The sequence below is a fragment of the Theobroma cacao genome, chromosome 3, assembly GCF_053813885.1.
Source record: "Theobroma cacao isolate CCN51 chromosome 3, ASM5381388v1, whole genome shotgun sequence".
In the NCBI taxonomy this organism is placed as follows: Eukaryota; Viridiplantae; Streptophyta; class Magnoliopsida; order Malvales; family Malvaceae; genus Theobroma; species Theobroma cacao.
In genome coordinates this window covers 35667970-35691025 of record NC_142641.1, presented here as the reverse complement: position 1 = coordinate 35691025, position 23056 = coordinate 35667970, and the positions used below count along the sequence as shown (strand labels likewise).

Below are 23056 nucleotides of genomic sequence, written 5' to 3'. Positions count from 1 at the left end.
TGGCAAAATTTTCAAAATGATTTTTTTTTTTACAAACAAAAAATACACATTTAACAAAAATTCAACGATCAAAGTCATACTAATTACCAAAAAGAGAAAGACGAGTAAATCATGTATTATCCCTTTTAGCTTTGCAAGTGAATGATGGAGTTGCGGAGCCAGATACATGGTTCCTTGTCCAATCCATTTTCCATTTCCGAGTATTTAAATGACTGAAGGCGAGTGCAATAATTTTACAATTTAGAATAGGAAAAATACATACACATTTTGTCCAGCCAAAAACGAATAGGAAAACTAGGCAATCACATGCTTTTTGTGGATGTAGGCATCAAAATATTAATTTACCTACAAAAATTGGATCTTCAAATGAGAAATTGGCCGTTAAAGTCATTGCCACGACAGGAACTATATATCCTGAGCAAGCCGTTTCAGAGGTTTGTCACAACTCAGGCGTGCACTTAATTCTCTGGTCACATCGATCCTTGAAAAGGCCTTCAAAATGGGACGACGACTTTAGAAACTATTATATAACAAATATTTTAGGATTCCATCTCTTTCTAGGAAATATATATATTTCTGATTTGCACTTCAATTTTAGCGTCACTCAATATGGATACAGAGGTCAATATTATTTTATCTGAACACCGCAGCTTAGTTAAGAAATTTATCATTCGTGTTCTTAGAGTTGGTCCCATTCCGAATCACATTGCTTTTAGTATGTATGGGAACCGAAGATATGCTGAAAAGAGGAAGCTGGAAGGCGGGGCTGGCCACGATGCTGGCATTTTGACTCTAATATTGTTTGTGCTTATATATGTACTGCTATGAGCTTGGAGTGAAAGACGTTACTGCCTGCTCCCTTAGCATTGACAATTTCAAAAGAAAGCCGAAAGAAGTTTAAAGACTAATTATGGATTTGATGATGCTGAAGATTGCACTCTTAACTTCCATTGTGAATCGTTTTGCAGGGAACCTACAACTCTTGACTGCTGGTATTAGGGAGGCAGCCAACAAACCTATGGAAGCTGCTGTTGATTTCTCTAAAGGTGTGCTCACAATTTGTATTGCCTACAATTGCACCAACGAGATCTTGCATGCCATTCAAGAATCTTGTGAAGGAAAATGCAATGATCGTATTCAAGAAATGATCATTAGTCATCATCATGGTGATGATCACAACCTTATAAATTAAGTTAGTGGACCTTGAAAAGCACATGTACATAAGATGGCCATTGCACCAGATCCTGACGTTGTAATCCGAATGGGAGGGGAAAACCGCCTAAGCAATTTCCTCATGTGGCAAAGCTCTTGCAGCTATTTGTCTACCATGTTCATACTTTGGCCAGAGATTGGCTACTGGTACTTGATGTGGGCTATCTTGAATTTGCAGCGAAACCACTCTTATTTTGAGAAGAAAAAGAATTAAGTAGCTGTAAACCTTACAAATCGTTCATAGCTTTAGTCCTCTCCGCCCTAGTAAAAAATACTGGTATTAGTTGTTATTAGTTCCTTTTACTATTCCAGTAATTAACCAGTACCACCCAAGTTGGCTTCTCTATGTATATAAAGAATTCTTCAATGGACCATGGAGTCTAGTCTAACGAGTAGTGAATAATAAAATAGCTCTAGCAACTGTGTTGTGCTAGTTAAATAAAGAGGAAATTGTAATAAATAACCTTCCTTATAAACTCGATTCAAAAATATTATTTTTTATAATTTTAACTATTTTTTGTATGACTTAACAATAATACCTTTTAAACAATTTCAGACAAATTAAAATGGTTTCAGTTTTCTCTCTCCCACAATCCAAATAAAAATTTCAAAATTAAATCTCAATTTCTCTCTATACTCAAATATGTATATCTCCCCATCCAATTCGTAGCTATGATATCAAGCTCTTTCTTATTTTATTTTATTTTTTTGGATGGTGGATCTTGGGGTTCTTAAGGGCGATGAACAATGATTTTGCTCTTTGCAGACAGCGATTTTGCTCAGGGAGAAAGAACAACTAAAGCATGTTTGATGGGTTTTATGGTGGTTCACGATTTTGTTGTGTCTGGGATTGGGATGATTGTTAAGCATGTTTACTAGAGATTTTGATTTTTTTTATGGGATTTTGAGTTGAAATTGTTCAGGGTATATTTTGTTTTTGTATAAGGAGAGTGAGCAAGACCTCCCAATAGGGATATATTTTCTCTTGCTTTGGAGGGTTATGGAGTTTTGTAACATATCTTTTACGAAATGCACAATTTCATGGCTTAGCAAAAAAAAATATGTGTTTTAGGTTCTTGAGTTATTGGTTTATTTATAGAACCCCAAAATTGAGTTTACTGATTTTTAAGTATTGCGTGACTTAATCACTGTGTGACTAGTTTTTAATCATTACGTGATTGGTTTTAGGCATTACATGATTAGTTTTATACATTGTGTGATTGATTTTTAAGCAATGCCTTACTAACTAGTCACGCAATGCCTTATTAACAAGTCACGCAATGCCTATCAACTAGTCATGCAATGCCTATCAACTAGACATGCAATGCCTTATCAAAAACTAGTCACGCAATGCCTTATCAGAAACTAGTCATGTAATGTCTTATCAAAAACTAGTCACGCAATATCTAAATTCAGTCACACAATGCCTATTAACTAGTCACGCAATGCCTTATCAGAAACTAGTCATGTAATGTCTTATCAAAAACTAGTCACGCAATATCTAAATTCAGTCACACAATGCCTATTAACTAGTCACGCAATGCCTTATTAGAAATTAGTCACGCAATGCCTTATCAAAAATCAGTCACGTAATGCTCAAATTCAGTCACGCAATATCCAAAATCAGTCACGTAATGTCTAAAAACTAATCACATAATTCTCAAAAATCACCAAAACTGATGAATTATATTTAACAAGATCAACAACTTCAAACGATACACCATATTCCATTTAACAACATAATTAACAAATATGAATGCTCAAAATGTTCGAAAGTTTTTCTTCATATATCAAAAATCACTCTAAAATGTTTAAAAATACTCAAAACGCTCACAGGTTTTCTTCGTGTATCAAAAACTACTCCAAAATGCTTAAAATGCTTATACGATTTTCTTTCTAGTAGGGAATACTCCAGAGATGAATAGTTTGGTGAGGAAAACTCAAAAAATATGAGTCAGTTTGAGGCGCAAATCTAAATATTCTTGATTCATTAATAGGTTTCGGATTGAGGCGTGGAGCCTAGCAAATTGGTCGGTTTCATTAAGAACAATTTTGTTCAATTTTTTTTTTTTGGTTAAAAACAGATAAAATTATAGAGATGATCATTTTTAAAAATACCTTCTACTTCAGGCCCATTTATGAAAAGTACTCTTTAATAAATTAGCGAGAAAATCATTTGAGTTTCATAAGGCGATCCCTTTATCTATCTCATACCCAGTTTTGAGCTCCATTTCGTGTTGCTGACTAAAGTGCTTCATAAGCAGACGTGATTTTCTTGTTTTTTGATAAGGAAAACCAGATTTTATGCTTATATTAGTAACTAAACTTCCCGTTACATGTAACTGAGATTCAAATATATTTTCATATTAATCAAAAAAATTCTAACAGCACTATTACATATAATTAAGTAATATTTTTTCAAAATTGATATAATATGATAATATAATCACATTAAATTTGTCACTTTTCACGTAAATGTCATATTAATAGAAATTGAATATAAAATGACTTCTGACGTTTTGCAACTATTAATTATAAAAATATCAATTTGACGTAAAATAAAAATATATAAATTTAATTAAATATAATAAAAAATTATTTAATTTTTTAAAATAAATAAGAAACTTTTTAAATATTATATCTTAACTTTGTTAATAATAAGACGAAATACTATTTTTTACGTGGAAAAAAAATTCACACCACCGAGTTCGTAATTAGCTAGTCTTCTTGAAAAGTTGTAGATGTTTTCTCACCGGAAACAATCAACCACTGGTTTAAGATTTGGATGCATGCTGCCGGCCCCTTCATCCACACAATTTATTGATCATTTGAAATCAACCAAATGGGTTAGCTGGCTGCTCGCTGCCCACTAGGTGGAACGGTTACATCATGATTCAAGATCAAATTTGTGGAACTGTTCTTTATTTATATATATATATATATATAGAAAGATACAAACAATGGCCAAATAAACAAATTAGATACCAAATAATTAGGACAAAAAGAAGAAATCTCAATGGCCCTAGAATCCTGATTTTTCTTTCTAAAACTAAAGATAAGATGATCTTTCCTGTCTTAGACCTGTATGTAAGATCCAAATCCAAAAGGGAGGAAAACAAAGTTCAATCACCGAAGGCATCTATCAAAGGATATGTCTGGTCAGCCCCATCAACTGTAGCATGGAGCTTCCAGATTTGTAATTTGATTATTTATCACTTTTTACTATACTTTCTTTCTAATTTATGTTATGCTATTGTTAGGTATGATTGAATGAAGGCATCTAACTTAAGATGGACAGACGACAAAAGCATTCTAATTGCATCAACGATATTTCTAAGTGTAAAGAGGAAAAAGGGGAAAACCTTTGATTAAAAGGTTGACTATAAGGTCCAAATTTTAAGGTAACTTATAAGGTCCTGACCCTTAATAAAAAAAGCAATCACATAAGGATGAAATGATGGCGGGAAAACCATACAGAGAGAGAGAGAGATTAATTAAGGTACCCTTAAAAGAAGAGCCCTTCTTCCTCTCTTCAACCTCTTTAGCCTGCTAGTGCTGGCACTGCCACTCTCTCCGACCCTTTTCCACTGAGGCTCTTTCACACCCTTTTCTTATATGTAATGCCAAAAATCTAAAACTAATCCAACCTTTGTCCATTTTCAGTTGTTTGTTTTGTTTTTATATGCTTACTTTTAGCTTCCCTTGTCCCTTAAAAGAAGAACCCACTGCAGTTCTCAGGCCTCCACAGGGCACTAAAAAACTAAAAATCACCCCTCACGCATGCAACACCAAAATTTTGTGTAATCTGTAGAGATTTTTGGGGTGACCCACAGATAAAAATTTGGCTGCAACGTTATAAAAAGAATTCTCATGATATTATTTGAAGTGGATTAGCAGAAAATTTTTTGCAATTGTTTAAAGTTTGGCATATTTAATTGGCTAAGGGGAGAGGTGATCACCATAAAGGAAGGCTGCAGGTAAAGCTTATGAGCCCCAGCATGCGTGACTACTCCATCAATTAATTAATGCTTTCTTTTCGTTTTTAATTATGAATCGCTGATAATGTCCTTGGATCAGATAAAAGAGAGAGTGAAGAAATTTATGTTCATCTTTTTTCTTTTCCCAATTGAAACTGGGGAGGAGGGAGATGGAGGAATCTTTCAAGTAACGAGGAAGAATGAAAGTTTTTGAACTAATTGAAAGGCATGTGCGCCTATGACTTTCTTTAATCAACTTGAAGTGTTCCGAAGAATAATAGTACTTGACTAATACTTATATTTCTAGGGGACTAGCCGACTAGCTAGATCATAAGAAAATTTGTAAGCATATGAGCTGTGCATGTAAGCATAGCCTTTGAATCGCTTAATATCGTCATCTAACATTGGATAATAGATGTATTTAATTTCTATATGCTTTGCAATTAAAGCAGCTTTAGGCCTAAGGGTCCACGCAATTAATTTAACAGATTCCTTTGGATATATACAGTATGATTATAAAATAATTTTAGATCATACAAAGATTTTGATTTTGGAATTTTCGAGCTACTACTCTAAAAAACAAAAATTTCCCCAACAACTTGGTCTTAAACATTTTATTTCCTCTTCCGAATTTGAGGAACATGTATGCTTTTAGCGAGCATGGGCAAATATTATTAGATTAACAGAAATTCTCTCATTTGATTGTATCTATACCATATGCACAGTGTTTTTGGTTGCTGACATGATCCATCTATAAGCTTGAAAGTTATATAATTTGAAAAGTGATTCTTTGGGCAATTACTAATTTGGTATATACACATACAATTGAGCTAATTATATATCTATCATAGACCATATACGGTAATATGATTAGATTTTAATTATTACTGTTTGAGACAATATAGTAAAACTGACGCAGATATATATATATATATTAACTGTGAAAGGAAAAAAGTTGTTCCCAAGGTAACAAGAGCCTGGATTTTTTTCCTTATTCTTCATAGTCAGTGGACCACAATGAAAGCAGTCAACTTTCAGAACGAATCTTAACCATCATTCTTCAGCAATAAAATAGGGATTAGGCTTAGAAAATTGGCATTGGCAATACTAATTAAAATATGTAGCCAGGCAATGGCAAGCCTTAATAATGCAAAAGAAGTGGTAGCCTACTCTACCTTACCTTCTAAAGCTGCCCCCAATTTTATTAAAGTACTGAAAAATGCTTCTCGTAACGCTCATTAAACTATAACTCCTGTCTGTATGAATGACAAATGCCCTATAAAATCCAACGGGATTCACTTCATTATTTCTTGTTATATATACTAGTTACATTATTCCAAATCGCAACAGAGAGAAATATGGGAGGTGAACTCTGTGGAAGAATGGGAATTGGCTTGTGCGCAAGGCTGGCAAGGTCATGGAGAAAGATGGAGATAGCTCTCAATGATACAGTTTCCAAGAGCGTAGTTGGCAAGTACTTCAAGCTAGAAGCAAGGAAGAGTTGCTTCACAAAGGAACTGCGAGCCGGTACAGCTACTTTTCTCACCATGGCTTATATCATCACTGTTAATGCTACCATCATTGCAGACTCCGGTGGCACATGCTCTGCGGCTGATTGCTCGGCTCCGGTGAACCAAACCGCTTCCCCGGATTGCATGTTCAAGCCTAATGCAGGTTATGAAAACTGCCTCTCAAAAACTAAGAGTGATCTTGTTGTAGCCACTGTTTTATCAGCCATGATTGGGTCGTTTGCTATGGGAATTTTAGCCAACTTACCTTTGGGCTTGGCTCCTGGTATGGGTCCTAATGCCTACTTGGCCTATAACTTAGTGGGGTTTCATGGATCTGGATCTCTGTCATACCAAACTGCATTAGCGGTGGTCTTAGTTGAGGGCTGTGCTTTCCTTGCAATAGCTGCCTTAGGGCTTCGAGCAAAACTTGCTCGGCTCATACCTCAGCCAGTCCGACTTGCATGTGCAGCAGGAATTGGGCTGTTTATAGCATTCGTAGGCTTGCAAATCCACCAAGGGTTAGGCCTCGTAGGACCTGATCCATCTACACTGGTGACAGTCACAGCCTGTGCCAGCACAGACCCGGTTACAGGCAATTGCCTTGGGGGCAAAATGAGAAGCCCAACATTTTGGTTGGGCTTTGCGGGGTTTCTGATCACTTGCTATGGGTTAATGAAGGAGATTAAAGGCAGCATGATATATGGGATTCTATTTGTTACATTAATTTCTTGGATTAGGGGCACTGCTGTTACATACTTTCCTGATACCACACTTGGTGACGCAAATTACAATTATTTCAAGAAAGTGGTAGATTTCCACAAAATCCAGTCCACAGCTGGAGCTATTAGCTTCAGCAATTTCAATAGGAGTGAGGTCTGGGTGGCTTTGGCAACATTGCTATACGTTGATGTGCTTGCCACAACTGGCACCTTATATACGATGGCGGAAATTGGCGGTTTTGTTGATGACAAAGGAAGTTTTGAAGGAGAATACTTGGCATACATAGTCGACTCTAGTTCCACCGTCATGGCTTCGGCGTTAGGAGTATCTCCAGTGGCCACCTACGTAGAATCGTCGGCAGGTATAAAAGAAGGAGGTCGAACAGGATTAACAGCTGTGATCGTCGGTGTGTATTTCTTCCTGTCATTGTTTTTTACTCCATTACTGACCAGCGTACCCCCATGGGCTATTGGTCCTTCCCTAGTAATGGTTGGAGTGATGATGATGAAAGTGGTAAAGGACATTAACTGGGGAAATATGAAGGAAGCAGCACCAGCTTTTGTCACCATGTTGCTGATGCCACTAACCTACTCTATAGCAAATGGAATTATTGGTGGCATTGGGCTTTATGCTGCACTTAGCTTGTATGATTTAGTACTGGAATTGATTAGGTGGTTGAACAAGATGAGGAAAATGGTAGTCAGAGAACAAAATCAAGTGTCAGCTGCTACAACTGGGGCGGAGTCCACGGTTGAAATCATTTGAATGTTAGAGAAATTAGTCGGAGCTTTTATTAGGGGCTGCAGTTTCCTTGTAAACAAAAATAGGTGGGGAACAAGAACAAGTAACTCCAACCCGTCAGTACCCCCATCATTTTTTTGCAGCAAAATTTGTCTGTCGCTAGTCACATTATTGTAAAATGGGTAGTACAACTTTTGAGTGTAGTTTCTAGTTTGGTATATCGATGATAGAATTAATTTTCCATCTACCTTTATGCCTTTTGTCAACTTTTCTTTTTCGGGATAAGACCTTTTTCTATATCATATTGTAGCAATTAAAACAATGAAAAAAAAAAAAAAAACGTAGATGCCATTTCCAAATTCCAGTTTTCAAGTCATACTCATATACTATATATTAGGATTTGTGATAGAATCAATTAGATATAATGCTAAAAAAAAAATTTGAATTATTTAAAAATTTTAAATAAATTTTTTATTATATTTAATTAAATTTATATATATTTATTTTAAATTAAATATATTTTTATTATTAACGATTAATTAACTACTATTAAGTAAAAACGTCTCTTATCGTTTTATATTTATATGATTCTAATACGATTTTACCGTATATGGTAAAAAATATCACGTGATTATATATGTCGTTTTATAATTTTAAAATATCACATCATTATTTATTATAATATATTAACATACTGCGTTATTATTAAATAATATAAAATATCAAATAATGTTTTGACTAACAACAAATATCAACCATTAGTCAAATTAACATATCGATAAACATAATTTAAAACTACTAATAATTGATTTGAATCTAAAAGCCATCCAAAACGTGAAACAGGAGGAACGTAAATATCTCACGTGCTCGGACATGTCATGAACGTCTAGAAGCTTCAAGTAAATTACAACAAACATAAAAGACTTTAGTTGAATATCATTGCAAACCCATATGCAGTGTCGTCATTTTTTTGATTTTTGCAAAACACAACTGTGATCCCATACAAATTCCTTGAGCATTTTCTTGAACTTGAAGAATTCACATTTTTCAGACAAGCTCCAAATTCCCACCTTGACTGCTACCCTTTTTCACGAATTAATCATGTTAGTTCAATAGTTATAATCTACTAATGGTAGTTGTTTATACTTTTTTCATAAAATCTTGAATCAAGACCCAATTTTGACAAACAGAGAGGGTTATTTCATCCCTCCAGGCTCCAGCTTTGTATATACGGGAAAGTTGGAGCAGCAGCCCAATTGGCCCAATACTCCAACCGGCAATAGTAATCAGTTGACGGCAGAACGGTTTCAACAGGGGCAGAAGCACCTAACCCACCCAATAACTGCTCCATTATACGGTCAAAGGGCAAAGTTTTTTAGGAAGTCAAAAAATCAAACGAAGCTTAATTAATTTGAATTCAAAAATAAAGAATACGAATCAACTGACCAATCCTCCTTCTCCTTTATTTCTTTTTTGGTTTTAAAAGGTGTTTGATGGATATCAGGATTCCAACTCCATTACAACTAGCTGTCCCTCCCACCTGCTTCTTCTTCACTCTTTAGGGCCTTCTATCGTTCAACAAGCAACAAATTTTCAAGTTCATAGGATATTTGTTTTTTTTTTTTAGAAAAAACAACAACCCGGAGTTCTAAATTCTCCTGTTTTTTTTTTCTTTGTTTTACATTTTTGTTGTTAGTGTGTTAAATTTGGTCTAAACTTTAAAGTCAAGGGAAATTATGGATTATTTTGAGCTTTCTGCAAGTTCATCTTACCAGGATTACCTTAAGGTTCTTGAAGCTGACGTTCAACATGCCAATATGCTGTGAGTTTACTCTCTTTTCCTTTTTGGGTTTGCTGTTGTTTTTATATATAACTGGGACTTTTTGATGTTGACTGGTAATTGAAACTTTTTGGGATTCTTTTGAAAATATAGCTTTGATCATGTTTAATGAGTTTTCTGTTACTATTCGGTAATCTAGACAAGGTTAAAATTTTATTGAAGCCAGGAGGTGAAAGGGCCTCCTTTCTAGACAGATTCAAGGAATTTTTTTTTGTCAAGAAAAATATTTGATTGGGTGTTTACAGAGTTTCCGGGATCAAAAGAAAATCTGCAACTTTTGTATTAGTATCTCCGTTTGTTTTGTGCAGCAATATTTCATAATTTGTGTTACATTGCTTTCTGAGTTTGCACAGTTATGGTTCAATTCTACTCATTTTCTGTTTTTTTTTTGTTTGTATGTAATTATATTTTTGTAATTTTGTTTTTTAAATTGTTGTTAGAGCGGCTTCTATTCCAAGAGCTAAGGGGGGTGCATGTCTTCAAATGAAACTGGTTTACAATCATTTGGCACCCATTTTCTTGGTTTTTCTTCAATGGTTGGATTGCTCATGTTCATGTCTACTTTCAAGTTATGTAAACCTATTTCACATTGTTGTGTATCAGGTCAGTTAATTTATACTCACTTATTTATGAGTTTCTATTGTGAATTCAATTATTTAGTTTTTCTCTATTTCTTCCTTTCGTTGTTGTTGTTGTTCCGCTTTCCTCTTCTACTTTCAATTTTCATTTAGAGAATGAAATCAATTAGAGTTAATGAATCTTTGTGTCGTGTGCTTGTTAATTTATATTCTTAGGTATGCTCTGATGGAAGGCCAAGTATCTCTTCATGCAGAAGGAAAGCAACCATAAGGGAATTCTACTGTATGTGAAGTGAACTATCATCTCTCTCATGTTGTTTTGTTCTTAATTTACACAATATTTGGATTTAAATGTAGAAAAGAAGTGAGAGAAATAACAAATAGAGGAAAATTTTGTGTAAATATGAAAGGAATTTTTTTTTTTTATTTTCAGTTGTTTGGACTTGAGAGAAGTGAGAAGAGAGTAATGAAATGAAACGAAAGTTTGATAGTTGATTAACCTCTCATTCATCAATTCAGGGGATATTTTCAGAATTTAGTAAAATGTTTTATCAATAACCATTAGTGCCGTCACAGAAATTGGACATTTGGAGATACTCAAGTAGGGGTCAGGAAAGAACTTGTGAATCATATTTCTCCTGTTTTTCACTTCTCTTTTCCCTTTGACTATCCAAACAAGAGAAATCATTGAGTTTTTCACTTCTCTCAATCCAAATAAACCGGTAAATGCTAATAGTCTGCATAGTATTGCATCTTCATCATGCACAACATTCATAGCAAGTGGCTTAACAAAAAAAACATTTATAGCAAGTCTCTTTTGGTCTATATTCTCAATTCAGGAACCCTAGAATTGAGTTTATATATAATAATCTAATCTAGATCACAATCCAATCCTCCCAAAATCTTAAAACCATTTATTTTATAATATTGAATTGTCTTCTTTAGAATTTATGCTATCAACTTGGAAAAGAATAGGAAGGCACTCATGTTATCAGAATTCATAGATTATGGATGTGAAATTGCAGGTGTCATATTACCATCTCTTCAGCGTCTTCATGGTGATCTGTCAGAGCTTGATGTAACACCAGGGGAAGATCACTGCTTTGAGATGGTTGTCAGGAAGAAATTAGACGATAAGAGGAAAGTTACAGATATGGAGTTGGAGAGAGAAGATGAATGTGGAATCTGTCTAGAGCCATGCAACAAAATAGTTTTGCCAAATTGCTGTCATGCAATGTGTATCAATTGCTATCGTGATTGGTATGTAAGACCTCATTTTCCTGCTTTTGGACTTTGCCCTTGGCTAATATTTGGTAATCGAGAAAATCCTTATCCTTAACATCTGATCTGTTCTTTCTTCCTCTTGTTTCCTCACCTTACAGGAGCATAAGATCAGAATCTTGCCCTTTCTGTCGTGGAAGTCTAAAAAGAGTAACTTCTGGGGACTTGTGGGTTCTTACACGCAGTACTGAAGTGGTTGAAACTCAAACCGTGTTAAAGGAGGATATGTTGCGCTTACATTTGTATATAAACAGGCTGCCTAAGGATATGCCAGATGCTTTATTCTTGATGTATTATGAGTATTTAATCTAATCTGATAGGAGAAAGTTCTGATGTACAGAGAGAAAATTGCCAACCACTGGATGTGCGTATATTCTGGTGAGATTTTCATGTTGAGAATTTCAGTTGCAAAACATGTTTTCAGCAAAATAATGTATATGATTATGGAAGATCCCCAATTATTAATATATTAATAAACTCTGCGCTATCCCCCCATCCTTAAAATTTCTTTTTGTTGACAATGCACCAGGAAACACTTAATTGGATTATTGTTGGAGGCTGGTTAACAGTTATGAGCCTGAGTTTCCATTAGAGACTTCTTGCTTATGATTATTTAGACTTTGTAGTGCTTCAAGCTTTTAGGCACTTATTTCAGTAAAATTGACACAGCACAAGCATATATATATGCCAGTTTGTTGTAGTAATTAAGGTGCTGAGTATACCATTGTGACTTTGTTTGCAATTTTCATATCTACTGATGAATTGACTGTGCCTGGCCAGAGAAAATAATTTCCCTCCCCCTTGAGTTGTCAGCAATGAGGCTTGATTGTAAACATTTGGTCTATTCTTTGACGACATGAATGTCAATATGCTGTAGTTTAATACTGTAATTTGCTTTAAAGCGATTGTTTGGGAACGTGTCATCCTTCCAGCCTTTCTAAGACTGTAACGTCACAGCTTGGAAGATGCAGAGAGCAGCATTTGTTTTGTTCTGTTATAATACTTGTATCTTAAGTCATGTTAGAGCTAAAGCAAATTCTCAGTTTTTGAAGTTGAGTTTCATTTTGCATTGTTCAGTAAAATTTTGGGAAGGTTAGAGCTTGCACATTCTTTGCTTGTAATTAGGGACCTGATGCAATTTAGCTCCAAAGTTGCTGCTCTTTTCTAACTCTTGAGAACCTCTCTCATGGGGGCCTGTATCAAATGTGCAAGTAATAACGCATACATAGTACCCAAAACGTATAATTGACTGTGGAAGTCTTTGGCTCGAGCAAGTAAACCCTTCCATCATTGTCATGGAAGCAAAAACCAGTTACTTCATTATGATCAACCAGTTATGGATGCTTAACAGAGCCAGAGGGACTCTAAACTTTCCCAATAAAACGAATCTTGCTTAACTAATTCATTTACTCAAAAATAGAATGAAAATTACACAGAATCACACACACACACATATATATATATGTATATATATATATATATATATATTGTAGCAAAATGCAGAGACAGATCCATACAAGGTCTCTAATAGTATACAAGGGAAAGTTGATGTCACATGCTGCAAACTGCTCGCAGTTCCAAATTAAGGAGAATGAAGAAACTAGCATTTCAGCTTGAGTATGACCCGGCTCTGTGTATTTTGAAATGCAGGAGCATGGAAAATGGTGCAGGAAACAACTGCCAAGAATACACCACCATCCGAAGGGTTACACCCAAACAGTTAAAGGATTGTCTTTAATATGCTTCATACAACTGGCAGCTCTTTAATGGTTAATAGAAAAGTGACTTTGTGAAAGCTTTACTTTTCTTTATGATTTATTAAAAAAGATATTATGATAAATAGTTTTTCTTGAAAAAAATATTTTAAAAATAATTATTAAAATAAATTTAATTATTTTTAATTATATTTAATCATAACTTGACAAAAATATTCTTAAAACTATTTCAAATAAATTAAATCATTCACCACAATTTTTCTCTATTTGTGTTGATTTATTTCTTTCAACTCTCAAATTTTATCGATTTTTCTAATTAACATTCGTCTGCTATACTTATGATTTTTCTCTCTTGTATTTTGATTTTTCTTTTTGCGCTTTCAAAATACCAAACAATGGTTTTAACGTGTTTGGACGGGTGATTATTTGGAAATTTTGATTTTTAAGTATTTTGCGTAAAACTAAAACGGTAGAATGATCACAGTTGTTTGAAATAACTTTTAATTAAATCAATTTGGAACCTAAACACTAATAAACTCAAATTTTGAAATTTATAAACTTAGATTTTTAAAAGAGTTTTTTTTTAATTGAAATAGGTGTTTTAGATAAAAAAATTTATGTTTTGATTTATGAAAATATGTTATAAACACTTTAATCGGTGTCAAATTGTCAAAAAAACAAAAAAAATGAAGAGAGTTGAAAGGATTTGAAGTTTTGGTTCGTAAGTAACAACAACATTTTAGAAATTAAAATGTAACAAAATGTTTTTGAATATGACGTGTAACAATAATATTTTTTCAACATGTCGTGTAACAATAATATTTATTTTTGAACATGACATGTAATAACTTTTTTTAATCATGGTGTGTAATATATTTTTGTACATGGTGTGTAATAACAGTATTATTTTCAACAAGTATGTAACAACCTAATCATAACACGTCACATGTTTCTATACATAGCGTGTCACATGTTTTTATGTATAACGTGTCACATATTTTTGTACATGATGTGTCACATATTTCTGTACATGATGTGTAACAATCTAACCATAATGTATTATATGTTTTTGTACATAATGTGTAACATATTTATATACATGACGTGTAATATCATAATATGTAATTTTATTAAAAATAATTTTATTCAATTTAATTAAAAATAATTAAAATTATAAAAAAGATTATTTTTAAAAATATTTTATTTTTAAGGGTTATTTTTAAAAATGTTATTAAGCTTAGTTATCATCAAGGCTACTTTTTATAATAGGTGGCTGCAATTTGCCTGCTGGTCACTTGGTTTTAGATCCGATCACTTTTAGACTTTAGAGCCAAATGCCAACTTAGTGACCAATACCCAATGGCCATCTCTTTTATTGGGGGTATTTAGGTAAAAACAAAAGGCACTTATATTGGGTAAGAACAAGAAAAGAAGCAAAAGATTTTATGCTCTATCTGATTATTTATTAGCATGCTAAGTTTGTTCCTCGTATCGATGTATTTGGTTCAGTGAGAATCAGGAAATATACAACTATGCACATTAACAAAACATGAAGAAGCAATTCTTCATGATTCCTGCAGATTAGAGATCTTGCTGGTGTTGGAAGAAACTTCTCAAGCTTAGAGATCTTGCTGCTTCTTACATTGAGTTTACTGGCGATCAAGCTAAGTGGTTGGCCTCCAAGCCATGTGAACTTAATGCTGCTGATACATGTAATTTCATTAGGCATAAGAAGCCAAGGTGCACTATGGCAGACACTGACTTATCTGGTTTCAGCATAATATTCCCAGGCATGCCTTGATTGCTTGGATGGCTACTTTGGACAAGCTCCCTAATCTGCACATGCTTTCCAGGTAGGGTATCCCTATGAATACATCTGGTTTATTCTGTGGTCAAGCTGTTGATGTCAGAGATCACTTTTGTTTTCGGCTGCTGCTTTTCTAAGCAAGTTCGGAGCAAAGTCTTGCATTGCTGTGATATTAATAGGCCTGCTGGGGATTGGTCTGAGGAATTCAATTGGATAAACTGGCTGAAAGGAAAATCTCTCGAGGTGACTGTTTTATAAAGTAGCATTGCGTGCACATATTTACTTTATCGGGTTAGAGCGTCACAGCCGGACAGGAAGCATGAAAAGCAGGGTGATGATGCTGAGAAGATTTTTAGTTGCATTCTTGGTTCTGTTCGATCCAAACTTAGTGACTTGTCTGAAGAGGATGCTGCTAGGAATGCCTCTCTTTGCAAAAACTGAAGAATTTGTGATTCTTTCCCTCTACATACAGCTTAGTTCTTTTTTGATGTATAGTGGCTGCTGATTTGTTGATTTGTACAGTTTCTAGTGTAGCAGGTTTTCCCTGCTTGCTCGGATAAATAAAAAAGCCATTTGTCCAATTAAGAAGCAGAGTCCAGCAGATTATAGAAAGGGGAAGATGTCAGTGAAAATACCGCATTTCTAATGAAATCCAGTAGTATTCTTGGTGCCAAGTTTGTGCTTAAGTAGTTAACACATATGAAGTATGAAACTCTACCGAGATTCGCAATTGGCTTTCTGTTATTATTTACCTTGTATATTAAATTTTCAGAGAACAAGTTGGACTCAGGGGAACCTCAGTCTGGTTATTTACAGATTTCTGCGTTGATCAGATCAGGATTCTGTCCCTCAATAACGATATATAATTGTATTTGTTTATGCTTAAAATATTATGCCCTGGAAATTAAGATTATGCTTGCTGCCTGAACCATAGTTCACTTAACCTTCCTCTGCTCAAGATAGTCTGAATTACTACATTTTATGTCAATCCTTAATGTTCTTTTGATTCCTATACACAATAATAAGTGATTCCCCATTTCAGGTATGAACTTAAATTTCATAGTTCTTAAATTAAAAGAGATTTTAATCTCCAGATTGATAAATAAATATCAGAGGAAGTTTCTGCCATTGCCATATAGCAAGTCCATAGCTCGCTATAGGTTTTGACTTTTGAGCATATCAATTGTGCTGTTGAAACGAGAGAACTCGAGTAAAGCTTCCGGCAGAGAATTTATCTCACAAGTGAACTGTAAAGGTACAATCAACAAGAAATAGTATCAAGGCAATTTCGAAGGCAAAGAGTTTCGTGCTTTCATGGCTTCTGCTGTTTTCTTTCCAGCAAGGATTTGAATGGAGGATTACTGAGATTTCCATTGAGGAACATGTCAGCAACCACCTTATACATAGCTTCAGTGAGGTGCACTCCATCCCAGTTGATGTGTTCAGAGGGGTTTGAGCAAGCAGTGACAGATGGCGTGCCGCATGTATTAAACACATCAAAGTTGTAGGGATCACCTGTTCCACAGCATGCCTTGAAGCTCTCTTTGAATCCATACTTCTCTGGATTCTTCATGACCGTGCGATAGGCATTCCAATAATCAGCATAAGCAATGACAGCTTGGGGAAACTGCTGCCTGAGATCGGATAACTTAGCTTGGAGGACTAGATTGTGGGTGTAGCTTTGGTTGTTCACGCTCTTCACACAGCCTATATCGTCTCTGTCATCCGAAGGAGCCAGTGTCATGGCCAGTGGTAGGCATCCTGTTGTAGGCAGAGCTTGGACAACAACATATTTTGCACCCTTCTTCAGCAATGACTGCAAAAACATTAGAAGCAAGACAGTTGAGATTTTATGAAGTCTTCTTACAGCTTTACCTACAAAAGGATATGCAGCCAAAAACTCTTACTAATTGAAGTTACTTTGTTACCTGTAAAAACTCGGTAAGACTATAGATAGCAAGTTTCCGGATAGTGTCATCTGATACAGTTGATCCAAGAGTATAGGCATAGTCGTTGACACCAATTTCACCAATCCAAAATAAAGCATCATCCAATCCTTCTTTGCACTCAGGGCCTGACTCTGGCCCTTTACAACCTTGACTCTCCAAGTACTTGTCAAACCAAATCAGTTGAGTTTGGATTGATTCAGGAGTGATATCAAGAGAAAGGTTGTTCTTGGCAAAGAAAGCATGATTTATTGCTGTTGAGCCAGCCACGGCAAAGTTCACCCCATAAGTCGTGTTGCCTTTGCTCTTACGGTAGGGCGGCAAGAAAGGCAAAGACAATGATTGAGCCACGAAGTCAATCACTAGCCGTCCATCAGAGTAACGGTTCGTAGGGTGATGAAAGAAGGTGGTGCCATAGGGAGGGTTGGAAACATGAACAAAGCCTGTGGGACCGGTGAGGGAACCCGTGTTGCCAGTGTCAGTGAAAGAGTCACCAAAGGCATAGATCTTCTTAAAAGGAGTTATGGCAGAAGCAGAAGGCAAAGAAGAAGATAGGAGGAAGATTGTGTTGACGGTGATGAGGATCTTCTGCAATGAAAAATGTAATATTGAGAGGGTAGCCATTGTCTATGGGCGTTTTTTACTCTTTAGAACCTTTCGCGCTCTCATATATATATATATACCCAAACACTTAATCAATGCCCCCTCGCTGCGTGGCCCTACATTTTCTGATACCCTCATGCTGTATAATTGAGTTAGTTTGGGTATTTGCATTTAATATACTGAAAAAGTAGCTTTGAATTTTCACACTATATTCAAAATTTATATATAAAAATAAAAATAATATTTAAAATAAATTTAAATAAATTTTTTATTATATTTTATTAATTTCTTATAATTAATAGTGACTTAGTTAAAATGTTAGTTGTTACTTTATACCACGAGACAATAACGTAATATATTGACATGTCATAATATATAATGACATTGTATATTAATGAGTCATGATAACATGATATTTTTATATTTTTCAGTTTTCATATTAATACATATTATCGTCATGTAGATATAAAGTAAAAATTTATTTAAAATTTTTAAATAATTTAAAATTTTTTTAAGTATTATGTTAAAAATAAATAAATAATTTAATTAAATAAACTAAAAGAATAAAAATTAATTAACTTCAGCTGTTATTATTTAGTAAAATCGGACTCGTGATGAAGTTCTCAATTTTGAAAAAAGAGAGAAAATAAAATAAAGGGTGCTATGCGGCACTGATGATGGCGTAAGCCTGTGAGGTGGGGGTGTGAGAGTTAATAAATTTTAGAGGTGAAGGATCTTAAAGTAGTTGAAGCGAAATTAGTTGGGGGCTCTAAATGTGAAAAGAAATCCCATCACCGGTTTCTTCGGTGACTTGAAAGAAATACCAAAGAACTTTTCATTTTCGAAGAAGTAGATCGCAGCCAGTGTGACTCGAATCAATTATCCTTCTTCATAATTCAAAACCATTTTGCCTAACGTTAATTAAACCGTTAACTCACTGGTTAGACACGTGTCAAACAAATAATTTAATTAACAAACTAACATATTAAGTAAATAAATATAAAGATTAAAAAGAGTAAAATCCAAAATGTCTTTTCAAAACATTTCAAAATAAGATCTAATCCTCTTATTTCAAAAATAATATTTTTGACCCTTTAATTATTATCATCATTAATCAACAATTAAAAAGAATTAAACCTAACACTATATAGATGTTTTAAAATATAAATGCCTTTTATATTATTTTTTTAATTTAAATATTTTTAAAAAAAAATCTGTTCTTCGTTTTTTTAAAAAGCTTAATCAGAAAAAAAACTTAAAAATTTTTTATTTGAGGGTCTAAAAATTTGAAGTTATATATACCTTAAAAATCATAAACTTTTTTCTTGAGATAAAGGCTATTGTAATCAAATTGTTTATTTCTCCAACAATTAGAGTTTTTTTTTTTTAAAAAAAAGAATATATTAAAAGTAAATCTTTTATTGAATGATGAATATTTGAAATTTAATGATGCAGGGTCAAAAAATTAACTTTTTACTAATGATTGTTAGTTTTGTTGAAAATTTTTACTCAAAATTTGTTATTTGAAACCAAGGTTTAAGATGACATAAAAAAAAATTTAACTTTGATTATTATATATAAAATGTTTTAAGATTTTTCCTTCTTTATCAAATATTGAATTTTATTAAATATCAGAATGAGATAAATTACCACATTCATAAATCTTATTCTAGAATTTTACTAAATTTTAAGTTTTTTTTCTTCTCTATCAAATATTGAATTTTATTAAATATCAAAATAAATTTTATAAAAGGAATATGAGTAGATTTCTTTTAAGAAAGTATGTGTTTTAAAATATTTATGTAGTATTGGGTATAATGTTGTTTTAATTATCTTTTAATAATGTTAAAATTAAAGCACAAAGAATATTATTTTAAAATAAGAAGATCAAAATATCTTTTTAAAGTATTTTAAGAAAACTTTTTTGATTTTACCCGATTAAAACAGTATAAAATGACTGTATATCATCGTCAAAATAGAATGTTTCTGAAAAAGAAAATTGGGATTACAAGTCAATTTGCTTTCGGCCCCCCTAATCAAATCTATTTGCAGTACTTTGGTCCGGTGGATCCTTCGTTAATGCAACCACGGGGTATGGATTCACTGGTTGCTGATTGGGTGCTTTAAATTCTTTGTACAATCTGCAGTGAATCCCCATAGCAAGGATGCAGCCGGCAAAAGATTTGTTTCATCTAACGCTAACAGGTGGCGTCCCTACATATCAGTATTCGCTTTCATTAAATTGCTTTTTGCTCTTTGTGGGTTAATGAGTAGTTGGAGCTTTTCAGATTTCTATTTATTGTAATTAATATATCTTCTTTTACTTTTTACTCATTTATTTTTTTTCAATAAATTTATTACCAATGTTTTAATATTTAAAATTTAATTATTTATTAATTATAAAAAATGTTCATTTTTTTCATATAAAAAGTAATGATTTGAAAAATACTTGAAAGCTTAAATTATATACAGAATTGAGTGAATTCAAATTCAAATATAAAATGACTTTGATCTTAATTTGAGTTTCTAATATATTTAAGTTGTTTGCATTGTCACATGTTAGAACTTAAACTCAATCTCGTGTGACTTTAAATATTGAAAACAGACCTTAAGTAAGTCTTAAAACCCATAAAATAATGCAAGTAAAAAAAAAACAAGAAGACAAGAGAGCTTTTGAGAATAGAATGCTTCGTAGTTATTTGGGGTGCGTTACAAATAAGGAGAATGGGCCTATTTATAGACTAATGACCTCTTTATTAGATATTATTAAATTACAATATAAGAATAAGATAAGATAAAATAAAGAAATAATGATAGGGGATTTAATTTGAAGAGATAATATTCAAATTAAATCCAAATCTTAATTTAATTTAATAAATTTATATCTAAACCTAGATATACATTTACAAATCCAAAGTTCAAATCAGATTACACTACGTGAGCTAGCTTGTTGTCTAGGTTGCCTAGTCGACTTGGGCAATTGTTTGTTGGGTTACTTGGCCTGCTTGAACTGGTTTGAACTCTTGGGCCATGACATCCTCCCCCACTCAATCCAGCAATACCATCGTTACTAAGAATTGCACTTTTACATCAAGGTCGTCCTCTCGCACATCGTTGCTTCGAACAACCTCATTATGTGCACTTTTGGCTTTGACACACTTCTTTGGAATGCACCATCTCTTTAGACATTTGTTTTGAACCAATCGTCCGTTACTTTTGCCATTTGGTCTGTAAACACTTCTAAAATAATAAAAATAATAATAAAATATAAAATATAAAAAAAAATTATAAAAAAAAGAATAGAGGAATGACCGAGCATATGCCCAGCCATCCCTTCCCCCAACCACCAGCAGTAATGGGGCTCTGGCTACCAACTCTTTAGTGTCAAAACCTCATTACCGGGTTGTCTAAATTTTTGGACAACCCTGTTTTTAAAGATTCACCACCAGCAAAAAGGAAGAAGGGGAGCAAAAATAAAAAAAAAAACTGATTCATCTCTTGGCAAAAAAAAACCATCCACCAAAAAAACTGAAACACAAAAAAAAAAAAACACAACAATTAACCCAAAAAAGCCACAATAAAACACAAAAAAATAGAGCAAAAAGAAAAAAAAAAGAAAAGGAAGAGAGAAAATGAGAAGGGTGAGACGCCGGTAGAGAGAAAGGAGAGAAAGAGAAGAAGAAAGAAAGAAAGAGGAAAAAGAAAGAAGAAGCCAGCAGGGGAATGAAAGGAGAAGAAAGAGAGAAAGAAGAAGAAGAAAAAAAGAAAAGAAAGAAAAAAGAGAGTTGCGGGCCAAAAAGGGAAAAAGAGAAGGAAAGAGAGAAAGAAAAAAAAAAAAGGAAAAAAGGCAAATGTCATTGGGCTTTTGAAAAAGGAAAGATTTTTCCTTTTGGGCTTCTAACAGCCCAATTGATTGAAGGATTTGGTGGGCTATACACAAGTTATTTAGGTCATTATTAAAACCCAAATCAGGTAAAAATCTAACTCTTTTTTTTATTTTTGCATTATGAATTATGTTGCTTGGGTTTGGTTTAATTCATTAGGTTAAATATGTAATTAGATGGCAAAAAAATTAAGCTAAATTACTTAATATAGTGTCCTGAGATTTATTTTAGATAATATTTTAAAATATAGTATAAATAGTAAAAAAAAAAGATGTTTAAAAAGAAGGAAATATTTATAGTATAAATATATTTAGATACTTGTAAATATAATATATATATAAAAACAAAAAAAACAAAAAAAAAACATGATACAAATATAAAAATTATAAGAAAAATGAGATGATTATTTGCGAAATTCCACTTAAGAAAGGCAAAGAGTTGCCTCTTTTAAGTGATTTTTTTGGGTGCGAAGTTTGAGACGGATTTTCACCGAAGCGTCGAGATAAATCCGAACTCTAAACTCCAATGCCCGTTAAGTCAAATAGTCATTGTTAAAAAATAAATTTACATAATGTTGCATTCGAACTTAAATTAGTTAATTAGCTTAAATAAATATTACAAAATAAAGTTAATTTAATCGTTTAAAAAATTAATTAATTTTTTATTTGATAAGTTATATAATCAAGTAAAATATTAATCAACAACGTTAATTAAAGGATATGGATCTAAATAGAAAACAGAAAAATATAAATAAAATAAAATAAATAAATAATCCATGAAAAAAAAATGACAAATAATAATAAACATATAAATAAGGTGATAGATTATTAAACACATAATTGGATGTATTATGAACCACCTAAATCAACAAACGCGTGCATGTAGATATCATCATTTTATCCTGTCATAGCATGCCACATTTATCTTGCAAATGGTGCGGGAGTTCCGATGATGGGATTTCCTCGAGGAGCTTATAGAGACGAGTTCTTCCGAGGATATCTCTAGGTGAGAAAAATTTCAAGACTTCACCAAAGCGTTGGAATGGTCTTCGAATGATTTTCTAATAAAAGATTGTCGACCCCATTATTTAAAATAAACAAGTCATGACATCATTTTACGCTTGCATCATGTGCATACATAAAACCAAATAAAATAAAAAAACTAAATCAGTCAATTTAATAAAAAATTAGTTAATAAGTAGTGATTAAATCAAAAGTAGGCTACAATAAGATAACTTAAGA

General features: G+C 33.2%; 3 protein-coding genes and 1 pseudogene across 3 annotated transcripts; 3 read left to right on the top strand and 1 right to left on the bottom strand.

Moving 5' to 3' along the window:
- The first annotated feature begins 609 nt into the window (after positions 1 to 609).
- Positions 610 to 1426, top strand: LOC18605037 (dehydrodolichyl diphosphate synthase 6 pseudogene; annotated as a pseudogene).
- A 5105-nt stretch (positions 1427 to 6531) lies between these two features.
- Positions 6532 to 8458, top strand: AZG2 (Xanthine/uracil permease family protein). The gene has a single exon (XM_018117228.2). The coding sequence runs from the start codon at positions 6548 to 6550 to the stop codon at positions 8183 to 8185; it is 1638 nt and encodes a 545-aa protein (XP_017972717.1). The 5' UTR covers positions 6532 to 6547; the 3' UTR covers positions 8186 to 8458.
- Positions 8459 to 9179: 721 nt separating this feature from the next.
- LOC18605035 (E3 ubiquitin-protein ligase AIRP2-like) lies at positions 9180 to 12364 on the top strand. Its single transcript, XM_007037806.3, has 5 exons — positions 9180 to 9983; positions 10442 to 10604; positions 10796 to 10862; positions 11605 to 11839; positions 11962 to 12364. Exons 1-5 carry the CDS (start codon positions 9898 to 9900, stop codon positions 12170 to 12172), a joined length of 762 nt encoding a protein of 253 aa, XP_007037868.1. The 5' UTR covers positions 9180 to 9897; the 3' UTR covers positions 12173 to 12364.
- A 4054-nt stretch (positions 12365 to 16418) lies between these two features.
- LOC18605033 (GDSL-like Lipase/Acylhydrolase superfamily protein) lies at positions 16419 to 17979 on the bottom strand. The gene is made up of 2 exons (XM_018116700.2): positions 17311 to 17979; positions 16419 to 17198 (listed from the first exon to the last, which is right to left on the bottom strand). Exons 1-2 carry the CDS (start codon positions 17950 to 17952, stop codon positions 16695 to 16697), a joined length of 1146 nt encoding a protein of 381 aa, XP_017972189.1. The 5' UTR covers positions 17953 to 17979; the 3' UTR covers positions 16419 to 16694.
- Between the last annotated feature and the right edge of the window lie 5077 nt (positions 17980 to 23056).